Source organism: Coffea arabica, chromosome 1c, assembly GCF_036785885.1.
Source record: "Coffea arabica cultivar ET-39 chromosome 1c, Coffea Arabica ET-39 HiFi, whole genome shotgun sequence".
In the NCBI taxonomy this organism is placed as follows: Eukaryota; Viridiplantae; Streptophyta; class Magnoliopsida; order Gentianales; family Rubiaceae; genus Coffea; species Coffea arabica.
The window spans coordinates 46,605,078-46,622,391 of NC_092310.1; the positions used below are offsets into that span (position 1 = coordinate 46,605,078).

The 17,314-nt window shown below is 34.0% G+C and overlaps 2 protein-coding genes across 3 annotated transcripts; one reads left to right on the forward strand and one right to left on the reverse strand.

Moving 5' to 3' along the window:
- Positions 1-718: 718 nt before the first annotated feature.
- On the reverse strand, positions 719-1,129 carry LOC113740713 (B3 domain-containing protein At1g05920-like). The gene has a single exon (XM_027268246.2). It carries the CDS (start codon positions 1,127-1,129, stop codon positions 719-721), a length of 411 nt encoding a protein of 136 aa, XP_027124047.2.
- Positions 1,130-10,894: 9,765 nt separating this feature from the next.
- On the forward strand, positions 10,895-16,687 carry LOC113694244 (putative disease resistance protein At4g10780). 2 transcript variants are annotated; one of them, XM_072073887.1, is made up of 2 exons: positions 10,895-11,020; positions 13,627-16,687. In XM_072073887.1, exon 2 carries the CDS (start codon positions 13,632-13,634, stop codon positions 16,605-16,607), a length of 2,976 nt encoding a protein of 991 aa, XP_071929988.1. In that variant the 5' UTR covers positions 10,895-11,020; positions 13,627-13,631; the 3' UTR covers positions 16,608-16,687. The 2 variants fall into 2 exon arrangements, with proteins under 2 accessions (XP_071929988.1, XP_071929979.1); XM_072073878.1 differs by having other exon boundaries at positions 10,911-11,020; positions 13,615-16,687.
- Positions 16,688-17,314: the final 627 nt, after the last annotated feature.

A 17,314-nucleotide genomic window follows, 5' to 3' on the forward strand; every position in this document is an offset into this window, starting at 1 on the left:
CTGGATACACATCAGTGCTAATCACATCTTTCTTTCATTTTTTTTTCTTGGGGGTAGGGGAGAGGGGGTTGGGGATGGGGATGGGGTAAGGCGGTATTTTTGGGATTTTATGTTTCTTGATTGAAAAAAAAAAGAGAAGAAGCCCGTATGTGATATTTTTTCTGTGGATTGCCTTGCACTCTGTTATCACCTATTTCTCAAAGCAGAATAGACATCAATTGTGGCAATAATATCAATTCTGACTTGAGCATCTGCCTTGATATTGGCCCAACTGGTATGACTATTTGTTTGATCCTGATAATGGTGATGAACCCATGCGAATTGCAGGAGATAAGGGGGAGGAGAGAAGAGATTTGAGCTTAGGACGTTTAACCCGTGAAATCTCAATTTTAATCACTATGTCTAGACCTCTTCGGTCATTAGTTGATAGTTAGCCATGCCACATTAAATACATAATTTTAATTAATTAATTAATCAGTTTCCTTCTCGTTTTCTTTTTACGTTCATAAATCCCAAAATAATTTTCTATCTTATCATGAACATTAATATTACAGAAAAAAAAGAATCCAACCATACAAAATCAACTAAAATAAAAAGGGCAAAAGAAAATTTATAAAAGTACAGTTTTCTACTTTCTAGGGAGTAAAGAGTTTACATAATTATTTCAGGTCCTTTTCCTGTCTTCGGTTAAAGTTAATATTCTCCTGTTAAGTTAAGCTTAATCACTGCTGGAGATATTCCTCTTTGATCGCTCGTAGATTTTTACAGCAAAACACAAGTGAGAATCTTGTCTATAGCTCCATAATTCCACCACATCACCTTTCTGAAGATGATTGTCTTTGACAAGCTGCATCCACCCATGGTTCAAAACCAGCCTATCATTCACACTTGGCCACTTCTTGAAATCCATGTCATAATAGCGTTGTATACTATCCACTACCTTTACCTTAACAGTCTCAAACTTCTCCAGTAGCATAACTCTCTCTGATTGAGTCAAAACTTCATTGATTTCCTCGGAAATTGGAAGGAAAAACCTGCATTGAGTAGAAGTAACATCGGAAGCTTCCAATCTTTTCTCAGTTATCAAATGTGCTCCATGAGGAAGCTCTAGCTCACGTCGAGGAGGCATTATTGCTCGGCTACTCGAAGTAGTTTCTGTTTCTTGTTCTTGATTCACCAGATGATCAGCCGGGACATCCTCAAGGACGTAGACTATGTCAATGATAAGTGACTAATTTACATTTTTATTGTATGATATTTTATATTATTTTTAGTTACTTTGGTTATATTACTAGAAGAAAATGAATCATTTTTGCTATAATTGGTGAAAAATGCTTTTCAGTAATTAAATGAGGTTTTTATCACTTTTTACTTGGATTTTGTGCATTTTAACAGTTTTGATACAATTTTGTATTTTGGCTATAACTTGAGTTACAATGATCGGATTGAGATGATTCTTAAACCAATTTGAAGATAAGAGATAGATCTACAACTTTGGTAAAGACATCTGAATCTAGTTTGAAGGTTTTCCAGGTCAAAAAGCCGAATTACAAGTAGCTAATTTCTTTTGGTCGAAACTGAAACATGGCAGTGAGTAGTCAAGGGTATTTCGGTCATTTCTCAGCCTACACAGATCCAAATGAGGTGATGCATAATGAGGTGATGCATTGGAAAGTTAACTCAATGGGCTACAAGTTTTATGTTTTGGTCAAGACCTAAATTAGTTTTTATCATCAAGAAAAGTTCAGTTGAAATTGACGCAAAATCGGAGCAGAGCTAGAAATTGAACAAAAGTGCACCAAAATGTCACTGTAGCAATTTGGCAGGAACTTGGCCGGATTTCTGGTCGGATTGTGGTCAGAGAAGGCTGCTCTTTACGTGGAAAACTTATTTTCACCTCCAACAAATCATATGCAATGCCAGACATGTGAGAACTACTTTGTAGTTGTAAAAGGGTGGTGTAGGCCTCATTTTCTTAACTTCTTTCATCTTTAAATAGCCAAAAACTTGCAAGATTGAAAGAGTGGCATACGGGAGAAGCTTGGAAGTGCAGAAATGTAGTTCTTACATCTTCTGAGTGTTAGATTAGTTAGTGTAGAGTAGTAGTTTATCCTTCTTGTTTATTAGCTAGGCACAGATGAAGAAGGAGATAAAGAAGACAAGGAAAGAACTCATGTGACAAGGGTTACTTTTCCTTTCCAACTCTTTATTTTTTGTACTTGATTCGAAATTTAGTTAATATACAGGTTATGGATTTATATGTTATTATGTGTTTCTAAAGTTTATACCTTGGGTTTGGTTGAACTTTCTATGATTGTTAGTATTTATTATTTGGCTATTTGACTGCTATGATTTGAGCAAGTTATTTAGCACTTTAACTCTTTAAAATCATGATTAATCTGATACCATTAATTGTGATTATCTAAGGTGTTGTTTCTGCAATGAAAATTGAGATTTAACACTGGTTTAAGAAGTGCTAAACATAGGGAGTACACTCACGAGAGTAGAGGTGCACCTATGTGGTTTTAGTGATTAATTTCATGTAATTTCATTGAAGAAATGAACTTGTAACTAATTTCATAACCATGAGAATGGATTAGTTATAAATATAGTTGATTCATTACGAAAATAGGTTTCATATGCATAAAGAAATTACACCATAACTAGCCTAGATAGTAGTATTCAATGATTCAAATATAGCACTTGCATAAGTAGTTAGGGATACCATAACCTAAAGAGCTTTCATTTGTTATTTTGCATAAGTTCAGTAGGTTTAATTTCTTATAATTCATTAATAGTCTAAATAATAGAGAAGCTTTAGTAACACCGGTAATTGTTCAATCTTTCTCGTGGGATCGACCCGATATATATCCTAAACTATTAGTTGACCTGTATACTTACAATGAAACGGGTGTATTTCGAATTTTTTAACTTGTATGTATAGCAAAACCCGGTCAGTCAACTTCTATCATCTTTCCAAACAGCTTAATCGTCTTTTTCATCTTATTCTCCATCTTGCTATTGCAATTGGTGGTGTTACGGATCAAGAATTAATAAATATTAATGATGGAAATCTGCTAAACGAATGGGAAGAAGAGAAGGATTAGTGTTGGTATGAGAAGAATGAAGTAACTATGATCAGGGCTCTTTTTGTAGGAGAGCTTCTCCTAATCATGTACAGAATCAAGTTTCCAGAATGATAACCTTCTCAAAAGGGGTTTTCTTGCTGCAATAGGAAACAGTTCAAGAGATATTCTCCTTCTTCTTGTGGGATTCGGATGCTTGTTTCCTTAAGAGGTGAACTTTTGAAAGTTGATACTTCCCACACTGGAGTTCCTGGATATAAGATGGACCCGATGCTTGTATGTAACAAATGAAAAATAGAATTAATTTTTCTATACATTAACGATGTATATACTTTCACAATTTGGTACATGACACATAATCCAAATTTAAATTCGAAACCCAAATTTTGCAAATGTATGGTGCATCTAGTCGTAATAGTATATACACTGTCAGTATATATAAGATTTACTCTAAAATATATGCAGTAAAAGTTATATTGAAGGTAGAAAATGAATGGAATATTTTAAGAAAAAAAAAGAAATCAGAATGAAAATTTAAAAAAATATATAAAAAATCTAAAGAGATCGAGATACTAGAAGGTCAGGATAACAAACCAACTACTCTCGGATTGAGAAGGCGCTGGGACGTGACAACAATTTCAAGCTTTTATCCAATATGTGGTATGAATGAACGCTATTCTAAAATTTGGATTTTTTTTACCCAGTTGATTTATGAAGTTAACAGTATCTAATTTTTTACATTTATGTAATAAAAGTTATAAAAGTTGATTTTGATGAATTATAAATTCCACTTCAACCTCCCCAGTCCCACTTCTTAAATCTCATCCATCCCTTGCCAAAAAAAATGTAAAGAAAAAAAACGAATTATCAATCGTTAAAGACAATGTATACTGCTTCAAAGCGATTTTATGGGACCATTTCTACTCTTTTCCCATCCAGGCCAGTCCAAAAATTACATATATTTGTCAGTCATATCAGGCTTACATTTCAAAAGGTGAAGATTGGATCGGAGATTATTACCAAAAGTTGGACTCGTTTTTTGAAGCACAATAAACAAAGGGTTTAACAGAATAAACAACGGGAAAATATTATTTGCACTTCGTTCTCCCACCATTTGTTTAATCATATAGTTTAATACATAAAAATTATATGATTAAAATAATAGTGAGAGTGTGATTAACGAAAATATGAGTGCAAATAACATTTCCTTGAACAACGTGCAAAAGAAAAATTCTGTTGTTTCCAATAGTTATTTCATGAAGTAGAGCTCAATAGAATGGGCTGTCACCAAGGACATTTAGTGGTGAAAAAGTAGGGTAAATTACAAAAAAAAACTTCCGGCGGTTAAGCAAACCTAAAGAAAAGTCTCTTATAGTTTTAAAATATACACTCTTGTATCTCGTGGTTTGAACTAATTTGAAAAGGCGATGAAAATTATCTGAATTAATGGGTTTGAGATACACATGCCTTTTTGTGACTATTTGTATTGGAAAAAAAAAACTAATTTTCATCTGATATACCTATTCTACCCTTTTAGAATAAAATGCAAAAACATCCCTATAGTTAAGCAAACCTACAGAAAACTTCCCTATTGTTTCAATACATATATTTTGATACCTTGTGGTTTGAACTAATAAAATAGTGATAGTTACACCTTTATTTGTCCATCCTAAAATATTTAAAACATTTTTCTTCTCAACTTTGCCCCTCAATATTTTTGAAATTCACTTTCTTATCTATATTGTCCTCTCTAAAATATTTAACATGTCTTTCTTATTTACATTGGCTTCCCTTAACAAATTAGGAATTCTTAATTCTTAAGTTTTACAAAAGTGTTAGATCAAAAGGTTAGTTATTGATATAAATCCAAAAATAAACTCTTTTGGCGTTGCTAAACTACACTATATTATAGCATTGGATGTCAAAGTCTAATTGACATAACAGTAAAAATATTTTTAACATAAGCACTTTTTTTTATTGTAAATTTACAATGATTATATTTGATATAATGTCGAAAATTGACCTATCCTAACCCTAAGGTCTTGGCTCCGCCACTGAAGAAGAGAGAGCACGAAGGAAAGGGAGTAGGGTAGTGATGGAAGGGAGGATGATAGCAAAAAGTGAAGAGTGATGGTGACAATTGGTAACCATAAGAATTTTTTCGCAAGTTGACTTAATCATAATGGGTTTTTCGGTAGGTTTGATTAACCAGTGTAGTTGTTAGAAGAATGTTTTGCTTATATATATATATATATATATATATATATATATGTATGTATGTATGTATGTATGTATTAAGGTAATTGTGTCATTTCATCAGCTCTCTCGTAACTTTTGACGGTTTCTGTCACTATTTCATATTAGTTGAAACTATAAGGACCCGGAATGTATGATTTAAAATCATGAGGGACTTTTCTGTATTTTAGCTTAATCACAAGGACTTTTCTGTATTTTATCCTAAAAAGTATGATGAAAATGGGTTGCAGCTCCTCAGGCCTTAGCCCCCAGTCTTGTTGTTCCCAAAACCAATCACCCACGAAGCCCGTTTCATTTGGGTTCAGAGATCTCTCCTCTGTTTCCTAAAACTTGGATAAGTTAACCATAAAACACAATGATCAAAACATTAAAAAATATTATTTAATTATACTCCTGCAATATTTTTTATTTTTATCTTTCTCTGGTTTTCCTCTCCTTAATATACCAAGTCTTTAGACAAGAATTTCATTAACTTCCCTTTAGTAAAAGGAAATAAAACACAAAATGAGGAGATAAGCAATGGCTAAAATCATCTTAAATTGGGGTTAATAAAAATTACCCTTTTGGCCATTTTTTAATCTTTACTTCAACTACAGTAAAAGTTCTCTGGAGTTTATGATGTTGTTCCAATATTTATCAGGCCAATCAATATTATGGGTAAATTATGGTAACATGTAAAAGTATTTTGATTGTACATGTCTTCCAAGTATTTTATCCAATTTGATTTTGAAAGATGCAGGAGATTTGAACACATTATTTGGTTAATTTTAAAAAGTAATTCTCTTATATATTTAGTTATTCTTGAACGGTTCTTCCCACATTTTCTTCGATGATCAAATATTGATAATATTTTCCCCTTCCATCATAACTTTTAGGGCAAATTGCACTTTATTCCCCTGTATTTTGGGTTAAAGTGTCAAAATGACGGAATTTACAATCCATAATGGGGTCAATTAAAATGTCTAAAATACCCCTATGTAAAGTTAAAAATTATTTATTAATCACCCGGGGGTGGTTATGTATATATATTAAAAATCATAAGAGGGTTATATGGTAAAGTACTAAACCATAAGAGAATTATCTGATAAAATTTAAAATCATACGAGATTAAAGTGTCATGCATATTATATTTATATATTTTGGTCATTTCAGTCATTTTTGTTTTTAAATAAAGATAATTCCGACATTATTATAGATTTCGTTACGGGTGATCATTTCCGTTACTTTGATATTTTAGTCCAAACTATAAGGGGATTATATATAACTTTTAAAATTATAAGGGGATTATATGAAAATTAGTTATACCACAGGGGATAAAGTGTAATTTGCCCTAACTTTTATTATTTAACCAAACAGCACTGTAGATTAAGCATTTGCATACAAAAATGGTTTATCGTTTCATTTTCCTTCTTCTCCTTGTTTAATGTGTGGGCTGTGGAGCCAAATCGAAGCATAGTTCTTGGAAGGATTTGAATTCCGTAGCCTTCTCCCGAGCCATTTGGTGTCTGTTTGTGCCTTTGTGGACGAGGACAGAACTCGGGCTACCTCACCCCCACCAAAAGTTTTAAAATTCATCTTTTCTTCCTCTAAAATTTTGAAGGTTTTTAAAAATTTCTTTGTATGTTTAATTATTTGTTCCCTCAAAAATTTTCATAAACTTTTAAGATAACTTTTTTATGCACTGCCAACGTATAATTTTTTTATACTAGCAAGTTTAAATCATACTATGTAATATGAATTCAAATTTTAAATTCAAATCATGCACATGTGACATAAATTCAAAACTGTTATTATAAAAAAATCACTATGTTGTCAGTATATAAAAAATTAATCCAAACTTTCACATAAACTCCAAAGTTTATATGTATATGTATCTCATACCTCCAAGTTAACTTTTCTGATTTCGTCCCTGTTTATGGATCTGTGCTTAATAACTCTAGTAGAGAAAGGGTGCGATTTATGGAGAGATAGATACCGAAAATTGTGCATAGAGTGACTTATAAGGGTGAAAATGAAGTAACATTATGTGTATGTTTACGTTCTCTGCCCCTCCCCACTTCTTATGTCTCACCCCTTCTTTACTGAAAAAAAATTTAAAAAAAAAGCCTAAAGAATCACCTAATCAATGGTAAAATCATAAAGGAAGACTGTCAAAATATCATAAAGAAGCTGCAACAGGAAGATATGGAGGACAGCACATGTGCGACGGTATTGGAGGATATAGGAAGACTGAAGAAGCACTTTAAGTACTGCACTTTTTCTTTTATTAGAAGAGCAGGTAATGTAGCGGGTCACAAGTTAGCAAAATTTGCTTTAAGCTGTTGCTTTGATGTAATCTGGAAAGACGACTTCCCCCCCTGGCTAGTCAATGCTGCAAGGGACGATTTAACAGAGCAGTTGCTCTGAGTGTATCTATGGATAAGCTAATGAAATGCTGTTATCCTTGGAAAAAAAAAATAACAATGTACACTTGCTTTCAAACTAGTTATCTATATCAAACGATACTGAAACCCATGAAATTTTGCAATAGTACTACCACACTGAGCTTTAGATTTCCAATCATTGCGTCCAAAAGCAAAAGATTAAGAGCAAATTATTCCTATAGTCACTAAATTTTTTGAATAATCAAGTTTTGACCACTCAGCTATTAATAGTATATTTGTACTCACTAAACTATCAAACGTGTAAATTTTAGACCGTTTCATCTAATTTCAACAGTAATTCTGCTATATCTAATTATTAATAGTATGTTTCGTAAATCATGCAGACTCTTAAATCTAACAAAGTTAATGATGAAATTAAACGGAATGACCTAAAATTTATAATTTTGATAATTCAATAGATAAAAACATACTATTAATAATTGCATAACCAAATCTTCATTGTTCAAAAAGTTCAGTGGTTACCTGGTAATTTGCTTAAAGATTAAAAGGAAAAACACTGCAGAAACTTATGCAGAAAATAATAATAATAATTCTAGGTTGGATTGGAAGTAAGTAGCATCTACTAATATTCTTCGCTGACCGTATGTCTTGACGCTTGAACGTGGATTTCCAAAACTGCAGGAGGAAAATGTACTGGCTCAGTGACGGTGGTTTAGGACATAGTGCAATTTCTCCCATTCAAATATACTCCATGGAAAAACTACCAAAACTTAAGGAGAATTGAGTGACGAATTGACATGTCATGTCTTACCACAATAATATATTATTGTAAACAGTGTGAGTAAATATTTGGTTTGAGTTGATTTTGTAATTTTTTTCAATATCCGATTCAGTTAAATAATTTGTAAAAATTTTGTTTGTGGCCCGGGATTTGGTCTGAACTAGTCATCCTGATTTTTTTTTTTTTAAAAAAAGTCATGCACACTCTCATTGTTGAAATAACCCCAGCATATTTGTGAGTTCATATAAAAATTCTCCATCAAACTACACCAGCAACCACAATTGCAGGACAATTCCTACCGCCCAAAGATTATTTGGACAATAACCACTAACATTGGTCCAATCAATTGGTGTTGCATCAATAGTATGACTTTTTCAAGTCTTTTGCTTTCAAGGATGAGTGTGAAAGGAACGTTTATTTACCACCAAATTTGACTCAGCGGCCATCAAGGAGGTGAGGTCTTAAGTCTCTCCTTGAATTGTAGGTGGAGGTTAAAATCTCACCTACAACAAAAACTATAGGTTATATAATCGATATCTGTCTCCCAAAAAAAAAAATAGTGAAAGGAACGTTTATTAATCAATTAATGTTGCATCAATAGTATGACTTTTGTCTTGCGCTTTCAAGTCTCTTGACATTTGTTCAGCATGTGTCCACTATAGAGTTTCGGTTTTCTTTTCCCTTTAATTGCTTTTACACTCATCCTCCAATTTTCATGAACTTAATTGTCTCCCCATTAATGATTGAACCTAATTATAAGCCTAGAAAAACTTTAATGATTTCTTAAGAGAATAAGTATGCCTAATAAGTGAACACTACCTAAGACTTTATTTGCCTTTCGACAATGTTTAGCAAAATTCCACAGTGAAATATTGTATAGGATTTTTCTTAGGGGTGTCCAATGAGCATTTATTAACATACCTAACTATGTTAATGCATGTATACCATCACACTTGATGCATCCCCTACATTTAAATACTTTCTTACAATAAGTACATTTTTTTTCAAAAAATTAACACTTGAAACTTCTTTTAATTGGGTACCCGGATGGTATAATAGTGCTCATCTACCAGAAATAAGAGAAATTACCTTATCATGAATGAAGAAGGTGAAGTAACGACCACAAAAAAAAGGAGGAGGTGGTGGAGGTGGTTAAGGAGTGAAAATGATTGATCATATTGGTAAGTACTGTTTAATAAAGGTGTTTAGCACGTAATTTGAAATGTACCAAATTAGTGTAAACACTATAGTCATACAAAGGGACCACGTGGATAGCAATTCTTTTGACATAAATAAGAAGAACATTAAGGCAAAACAATTGCACACTATTAAGCGAGTTAATTTTCAGGGATTTGGCTCATCTTCAATAATGGATTCTCTCTTCATTTTTCACAATACACGTCTGGATACATAATATGTACTTTCATTTATTAGGAAGGGATGTGATCATTTTAAATGTGACTAATTCTAACCCTTGTTAATAAATAAAAACATGTCATGCATTTAAATGTGAAAATGTAGAGAGAATTCTCAAGAGGGAAGCCATGTCAAACTTTGAGTATTTGACCTTTTAATTGTCTATACATATATATATATATATATATATATATATATATATATATATATATATATATGGCAAATACTATATTCAAAAGTTCTTATATACTATATACGCAATTATTCAAAAGTTAAACCAGCAAATACTATATACTGAATTATATATTAGCTACCACAACTTTTCTTTATCAACAAATTTTACTATGACAACATCTATCGTAAATATACCCCATGATCAATAAGTATAAGTAACAATAAACTAAATTAACCAAGGATGTATCCTATTATCTCTTGGAGTCGCTTTTCCTCTTACATCATCACATGGAAGAATTTGTTAAAATATTTGTCTTTTTTTTTTTTGGCTGACGGAGTGGGTGTCCGGGTCAATCCGGACGGGGCCCAACTAATCCCACTCCGGCTCGGGAGGAGAGGCCACATCCCCCGAACACGATAATCACAGGATTCGGACCCATGCGGGCACTGGACACCAGCTTCTAAGGAGGCTTGCTGAAACCAATCGAGTTACCCATGAGGGGCAGACAATTTGGTGGGAGGTCTTCCACCCCACCACCAGGAGAGGTGGTGGCCACTGAGCTTTAAAAAATATTTGTCATTGACCCCCCTGTGAAGCGTAGAAAATGAACCACTTGGAAAGCCTCGTCAATTCTTCAAACATCAACCAGCATCTCAAGAGCAGTCCTTCCTTCTGTTAACTTCAGATCTAAAGGAAAAAACTTCCCGTTGAACTCATGCTCTTTATACTTGATCCTTGTCTCGTTTAATTGTTTGAATTCTTGCCACGGCTCTGAATCGAATCCCGTTTGCCTCTATTTCTTGGAGAATATTGCAGGAGAAATTTGCTTTTTGTTGAATTTGAGTTGTCCTCCAGAACAAAACCGAATTCTTCATCAAGTTTTGGAAACTTCGGCACTTGTTCAGCTGTGCAAGCCGTCCAGGTACAAAGGTTACTTCTTAAAGTTCCCTTTTGAACCTTCACTGTAAAAGGGTACATGCAGATGTAGCATTTCTATCGCGTTTTGCAATCATGTTTTGGATTGATTGCACTTTTGCAGCCTTGACATTTTTTCCAATTTCTGCTTGGCACGTCAGTCGTTTATCAAGCTGCTTTTTCTTTTTCTTTGTCCTCTTTTTTGCCAAGAAACATTTGTTGAGTTCTTCATGTGACTTATTAAAACTCAGATAATCCCTGATAAAGAAGCAGCCAAGAAAAAAAAAAATCACTTCAATTAGTAGCATTTTTTGGTCGATGTACTTATTTAATTACTTAAACATATTGCTTGCTTGGGTGCATACTTGAGCAAGTACTTTTTCTATTTGATAATGTGTAATTTTGAATTTCTAAAGCATATTTATCTCTTCATTTAGTTTAAAACTTATAACAAAATTGTTAGAGTTAATTTTTTTATTTTTTTGAAAAACAAAAGCTAGTCTAAATACACCAATTTTGAGGTTGTTCAAAAAGTGCTTTAGGCTCTGTTTGGATTGAAGAAAAGGAAGGGAAAGGAAAGGAGAGGATACCAATAAAAAAGAAAGGAAAGAAAAGTAGAGAAAAGTGGTCGCCATCCATGTTTTTTGGATTTAGTATGAAAGGAAAAGAAAAGAAATACTAAATTTTTGTTTGGATTGAAGAATGAAAGAAAGTAATGGAAAAGATTAGGTGTTAATTTAGTGGAAAAGATAGAGAAAAAATGATCTTTTAAAAAAAATTAAATTATTTCAATTAATTTAGTTTCATTTTCCTCGACTTTAGCCCAAAAGAATAATTCAACAAAATAAGTAGATCCTTCCCCTCCCTTTCCCTCTCTATCCTATCTTTTCCCTCCTCAAAAGTCAATCCAAATGACAAAAACCAAATCCCTTGAATTCTTCTCATTTCCTTCCCCTCCAATTTCCTCAATCCAAATGGCGCCTTAATATCCAAAAGTTCTAATTCTAAATTCAAAGAGTGGTGTTCACCAAATACATTAAAAGTGCTTTTTTTTTTTACCAAAAGCACTGCAACTCCAAAACAGTGCTTAAAGGCCTTTTTATATTTCACATTTTTCACTTTTATTCTTAGTTATAACTCCTTGTCTGGTATGCATAAATGGCTAGAATGGAAGGTCTTTCCACAACACACAGAATGGTAGGGAGAAGAATTTATCATTCTAATGTCTAATACACAAATCAAAACGAAATATTTATTTATTTTCCAGTATTTGGTATAATCCATGTTTAGATGTCAGAATGGAATACAATTAAGTCAAATTTAACTTAATTGTCCTGGATTAGTTTATAGGACATAACATGTTTATTTGTTATACAACGTTATTCATTTGTTTATGTGAAATATGACATTTTTTTTGCTTTCGTAATAATTGATTATTAATATTAAAATTTTTCAATTGAAACATTTAATTCATTCTAGCATATAGATTTTTAGGTTAAAATTTTACTTCCACTAGCAATATAATTAATTAATAGCAATGTAAAATATAAATTACATGAATCCAAACAAATATAATACATTTTTTTATTTTTATTATGTTTTAATTTTTATATAAAATACAAAATAATTTCACACCATTATTCAAAAGTTAAAGAATAAATTACCTTAAAATATTTGTTTGCTACTAAAAAAGAAAAAAAAATTATTTTAAGCACAATAAAAATTGTTTATTAAGAAAAATTACACTTAACTATTAATTGAGCTCGCAAATATTTTAAGACATTGTAACGGGGTAAAAAGATTTATAAGGATAAAGTTGGGAAGAGCTTTCCTGAGATTTTTTAAGGGATGTGATTCTAGGAAAAAATTGAAATGAGACTCCCAATTGCCCCCATCTGTCCTTGCACTTCCCTTTCCTCTCCTCTACTCCCTACCATTTTCAGAGTTCTCAATTCCTCTATAACTTCTTCACAAATGGCGCTCCAATTAGACGATTCCTACCCTTTTACCAAAATACATCTGCCTCAATTTCCTTCGACCCCTGAATTGATAGTATCGATTTAATCTTTGTATTCAACTTCAAACTAAATTACTCTGTTTTGTAACTGATGACCAATTAGAAGGAATTGAGACTTCATACTGAATTACTCTCTTCTATACCAATTAGAAGGAATTGAATATGAGGTAGAGCTGGTTTCCTGGTGGTTTGTGGTTTGGTTTGAAGCTTTTGTAAGTCTTATTGTGGTACCATATTCAATGGTTTGAACAGATTGCCAATTGGGTTGTCAATTTTTCAAGATTCATTGTAGTCCACCAGTTTGTGATTATTTTCAATGAATGGCACATGACCATAACCGCTCGCAGGCATGGCATCGTGTTGTTCTTGTTTAAGCTAGGAAAAGCTAAGGAAATTTAGTGCCAAAAACAAACAAAATTTAAGCTAGACAACTGGGTAGACATAATAGTGTTTGTAAGTTTAAAACTCACAGACGTTTGTGACGGTACAAGTCTCCGATCCACAAATTTAAATCTATAGTAGATTTTTGCTTATCGATCCAGTTGCCATATCAATCTTCAAGTTTCTGATGTGATTTCCTTTAGGAATTTGTCTAGGTATAATGATTGATAAACTTAAAGACCTAGCTACGGACCTTGGAGTGAAATGGCTACAAGACTACCTTGGCCTTGAGGAAAAGCTGGAAAATCTTGAAACAAGAATTAATCTAGTGAAATATCGAGCGATTGATATGGTGACATTGACAAAATTGCAATCAGGGAAGAAAAGGAAGAAGGAGGTTGAAGAATGGCTTAAAAAGGTTGAAAGAAAGAAAATAGAATTCAGGGATTTGAGAGCACAAGTCCAGCAAGCTAGATTTTACTCTCGTATACAACTCGTACGACGTGTTGAAACGATGATGGGGGAAGTAGAGGATCTCGTTCAGTGGGGAGCATTTTCTGGAGGCCTTTTTCTAGATATGTATGGCGCAAAAGGAGCGCCGCTACTGGCAGCAACATGGAAAGGTCAAGCATTTGAACAAAATTTGAGAGAAATCTGGGAATGTGTAATGGATGATGAGATCTTCAGCATTGGCATCTATGGTATGGGGGGTGTAGGCAAAACAACACTAGCCACGCATGTCCACAACAATCTTCTAAAAGAAGCAAAATTTTCAGGACATGTTTGTTGGATAACTGTATCACAGGAGGCCAACATTCACAAATTGCAGAAGGACATTGCGAAGTTCTTACCTGTAGATCTTTCATGTGAGGATAACGACAGGAAGAGAGCAGCTCAACTGTTCCAGGCATTGAAGAGGAGGAGAAATTTTGTGCTCATATTGGATGATGTCTGGACACATTTTGATTTAGAGAATGTGGGAATTCCTCTCCGAGTAGATGGGAGCAAATTGATTATAACTAGTAGATCATTAGATGTGTGTCGTGCCATGGGTTGCCAAAAGGAAGTTAAAGTGAAACCGCTTTGTTATCAGGAAGCTTGGACGCTTTTTCTAGAGAAACTTGGTTGTTGCAGACCACTACCTCCAGATATAGAAGAGATAGCCAAGTCTATGGTGAAAAATTGTGCAGGCTTACCGCTAGGGATCATAACAGTGGCTGGAAGCATGAAAGGGACAGATGACATTCATGAGTGGAGGGATGCATTGGAAGAATTGGAGGACCCTGTCGCTAGACAAGATTGTGAGGTATTCAAAATCTTGCATTACAGCTATAGTCGTTTGCGCGATCAAAGATTGAAAGATTGCTTCTTGTATTGTTCATTGTACCCTGAAGATTGTGAAATTCCAAGAGATGAATTGATAGCAAGCTTTATCAGGGAAAGACTCATAGACAAAAGAAGAACCAGACAAGCAGAGTTTGACCAGGGTCATGCATTACTGAATAAACTTGAGAATGCATGTTTGTTGGAAGGTGTTGTAAAGATCAAAGAAGATGATACAGAAGCAAAATATGTAAAGATGCATGATTTGATGAGAGACATGGCCTTAAAGATAACAAAGACTAAACCCAAGTACCTGGTGAAAGCTGGAATTTGGCTGAGAGATGTACCTGACAAGAGTGAGTGGAAAGAGGATTTAGACAAGGTATCATTGAGATTTAATGTTGTATCATCAATCCCTTTAGGCATATCACCCTATTGTCCTAAACTTTCCACCTTATCATTATGGGGCAATGAGTTGACGTCAATTCCATGTTCATTCTTTGCTCATTTTGGTGCCCTCCAAGTTTTGGATTTAAGTTGTAACCGTAGCCTTGAAGAGCTACCTAATTGCATATCAGAATTGGAGAGACTTGCAGCACTATTGTTATTTTCATGTCGGGACCTCAGATTTGTGCCATCCTTGGAAAAGCTCAAAGCATTAAGGGAGTTGGATTTGTCTGATACTAAAATAAGTGATGTACCTGAAGGCCTCGAAAGATTGGTCAATCTCAAGTGCCTAAATATGGTTCAGACAAATTTGGAGATGATATCAGAAGGGATTATATCCAAACTCTCCTGTCTTCAGAGCCTCGGAATTCCAAGACAAGTATCAGTGCAAGTAGAAGAATTAGAATCACTGAAGCAGTTGGAAGAATTTATCGGTGGGTTCCCTGAGGCTAATTCATTCTGCCGATTTGTCAGATCTCGCCAGCGCTTCAACAGGCCTAGTTTTTATGTTATCCAAGTAGGTTCAGGTCTACTAAAAGGATTGAGTGGACATTTTCAACAAATGGCCAGCAAAAGGGTAGTTTTCAGTTTTACGAATGTTAACCCTGGAGGCAAAAAAAGAGCAAATATACTTCCAGATGACATTCAAGAACTAGAAATCTGTGCTTGTCAAGGATTAGGCAGCTGCTTGAATGATACTTTTGCAGAGTTCAATACTCAAGCAAGAGGCTTGACACATTGCTTGATTGAAGGGAGTAGCGAGATAAGATCCCTCTTGAAGTTGTCCTCTTCAGAAGACCAATTTGTCATAAAGGGACAAAATTCTGCTTGCGCTCCATTGCAAAACCTCAAGCATCTGCGACTCATTTGTTTGTCAAACTTCAATGGACTCTTTGAGTGGGACTCAGTAGCTAACGCAATTCCTCCACCTAGCACTTTTTCTTGCCTTAGATCTTTGTTCATTGATCGTTGTGGCAAGCTCAAGAAGTTGTTCACACCAAGGCTGCTACAATCCGTGCAAAGTCTTGAAGTACTTAAGGTCTGGGGTTGTAACGAATTGGAGGAGATAGTATCAAACGATGAAGAAGGCTACTTTAGTTTTACTTCAAGCAGCAAAGATTCATGCTCAAGGTCCACTATCAGTTGCCTCCCAAATCTCAAGAAATTGGCTGTGCTAGGAGATCCTAAACTAAGGAATATTTGCAAGGGGCTCCTGATTTGTAACTCTATTGAGAGAATTGAGGTAATAAGCTGCCGAAATCTGGAAAGCTTACCTCCCTTCCTACCCTCCATCAATGGACAACCTTCTGCACCCCCAGCACTTAAAGTGATCCAAATATCTCTACTTGGTTGGGAGTCATTGAAATGGGAGAATCCTTACATGAAGAAGATCCTTCAACCTTTTGTTCGTTATGGTGAATTTTGAGAATAATGTCAAGCTTGACAAATTAGAATTGTACAAAGATTCTTAAGAATATGCCAAGGTCGGAACTCGTATTTATCCAATGTAATTTTTGCCATTAGCGTAGAGTTTGTCATTTAATAAAATTATGATGTGTTTTATTAAAAAAAAAAAAGGAGAAAAATTCTTTTACTCGTGATTTTAATCATTTAAGCTTTTCATTGTTATTCTCCATAAGAAAGTGAAAACCATGGAATTTGGGCATATCCATGCCAACAATATATATATTCCACTTACTTTGGGACCATTTCTGCAAGAGTTCCAGAGAACACATTTGAAGATTCACATTACTAAGTCCAAAAGTATAATTGTGGTCAAACATAATTAGTCAGAAGATTTATTCAAGTCCGGAGAAAGAAATTCCAAACTCACTTCTTTGGAAACATGGTAGTTTGATACTTGATGATGAATTTGGCAAGTTAAGATGTTGTACACTGTTCGTGATGTTAAAGCAACCGTGGAGAGCATCATTGGCTTCCCTCTTTATGATCTGAGCCTAATTTATGATGGCAAAAAACTTAATGATTCAAAGGTCCTATCTTGTTACAATATTACAGCAGAATCAACCTTACAGATGCTAGCGCAAAAATTTTTTCAGATATCTGTCGGGTACTACAACTTAATCTTGACGTGCATCAAGATTGTTTGATCAAAGCTGTGAAGAACAAGAC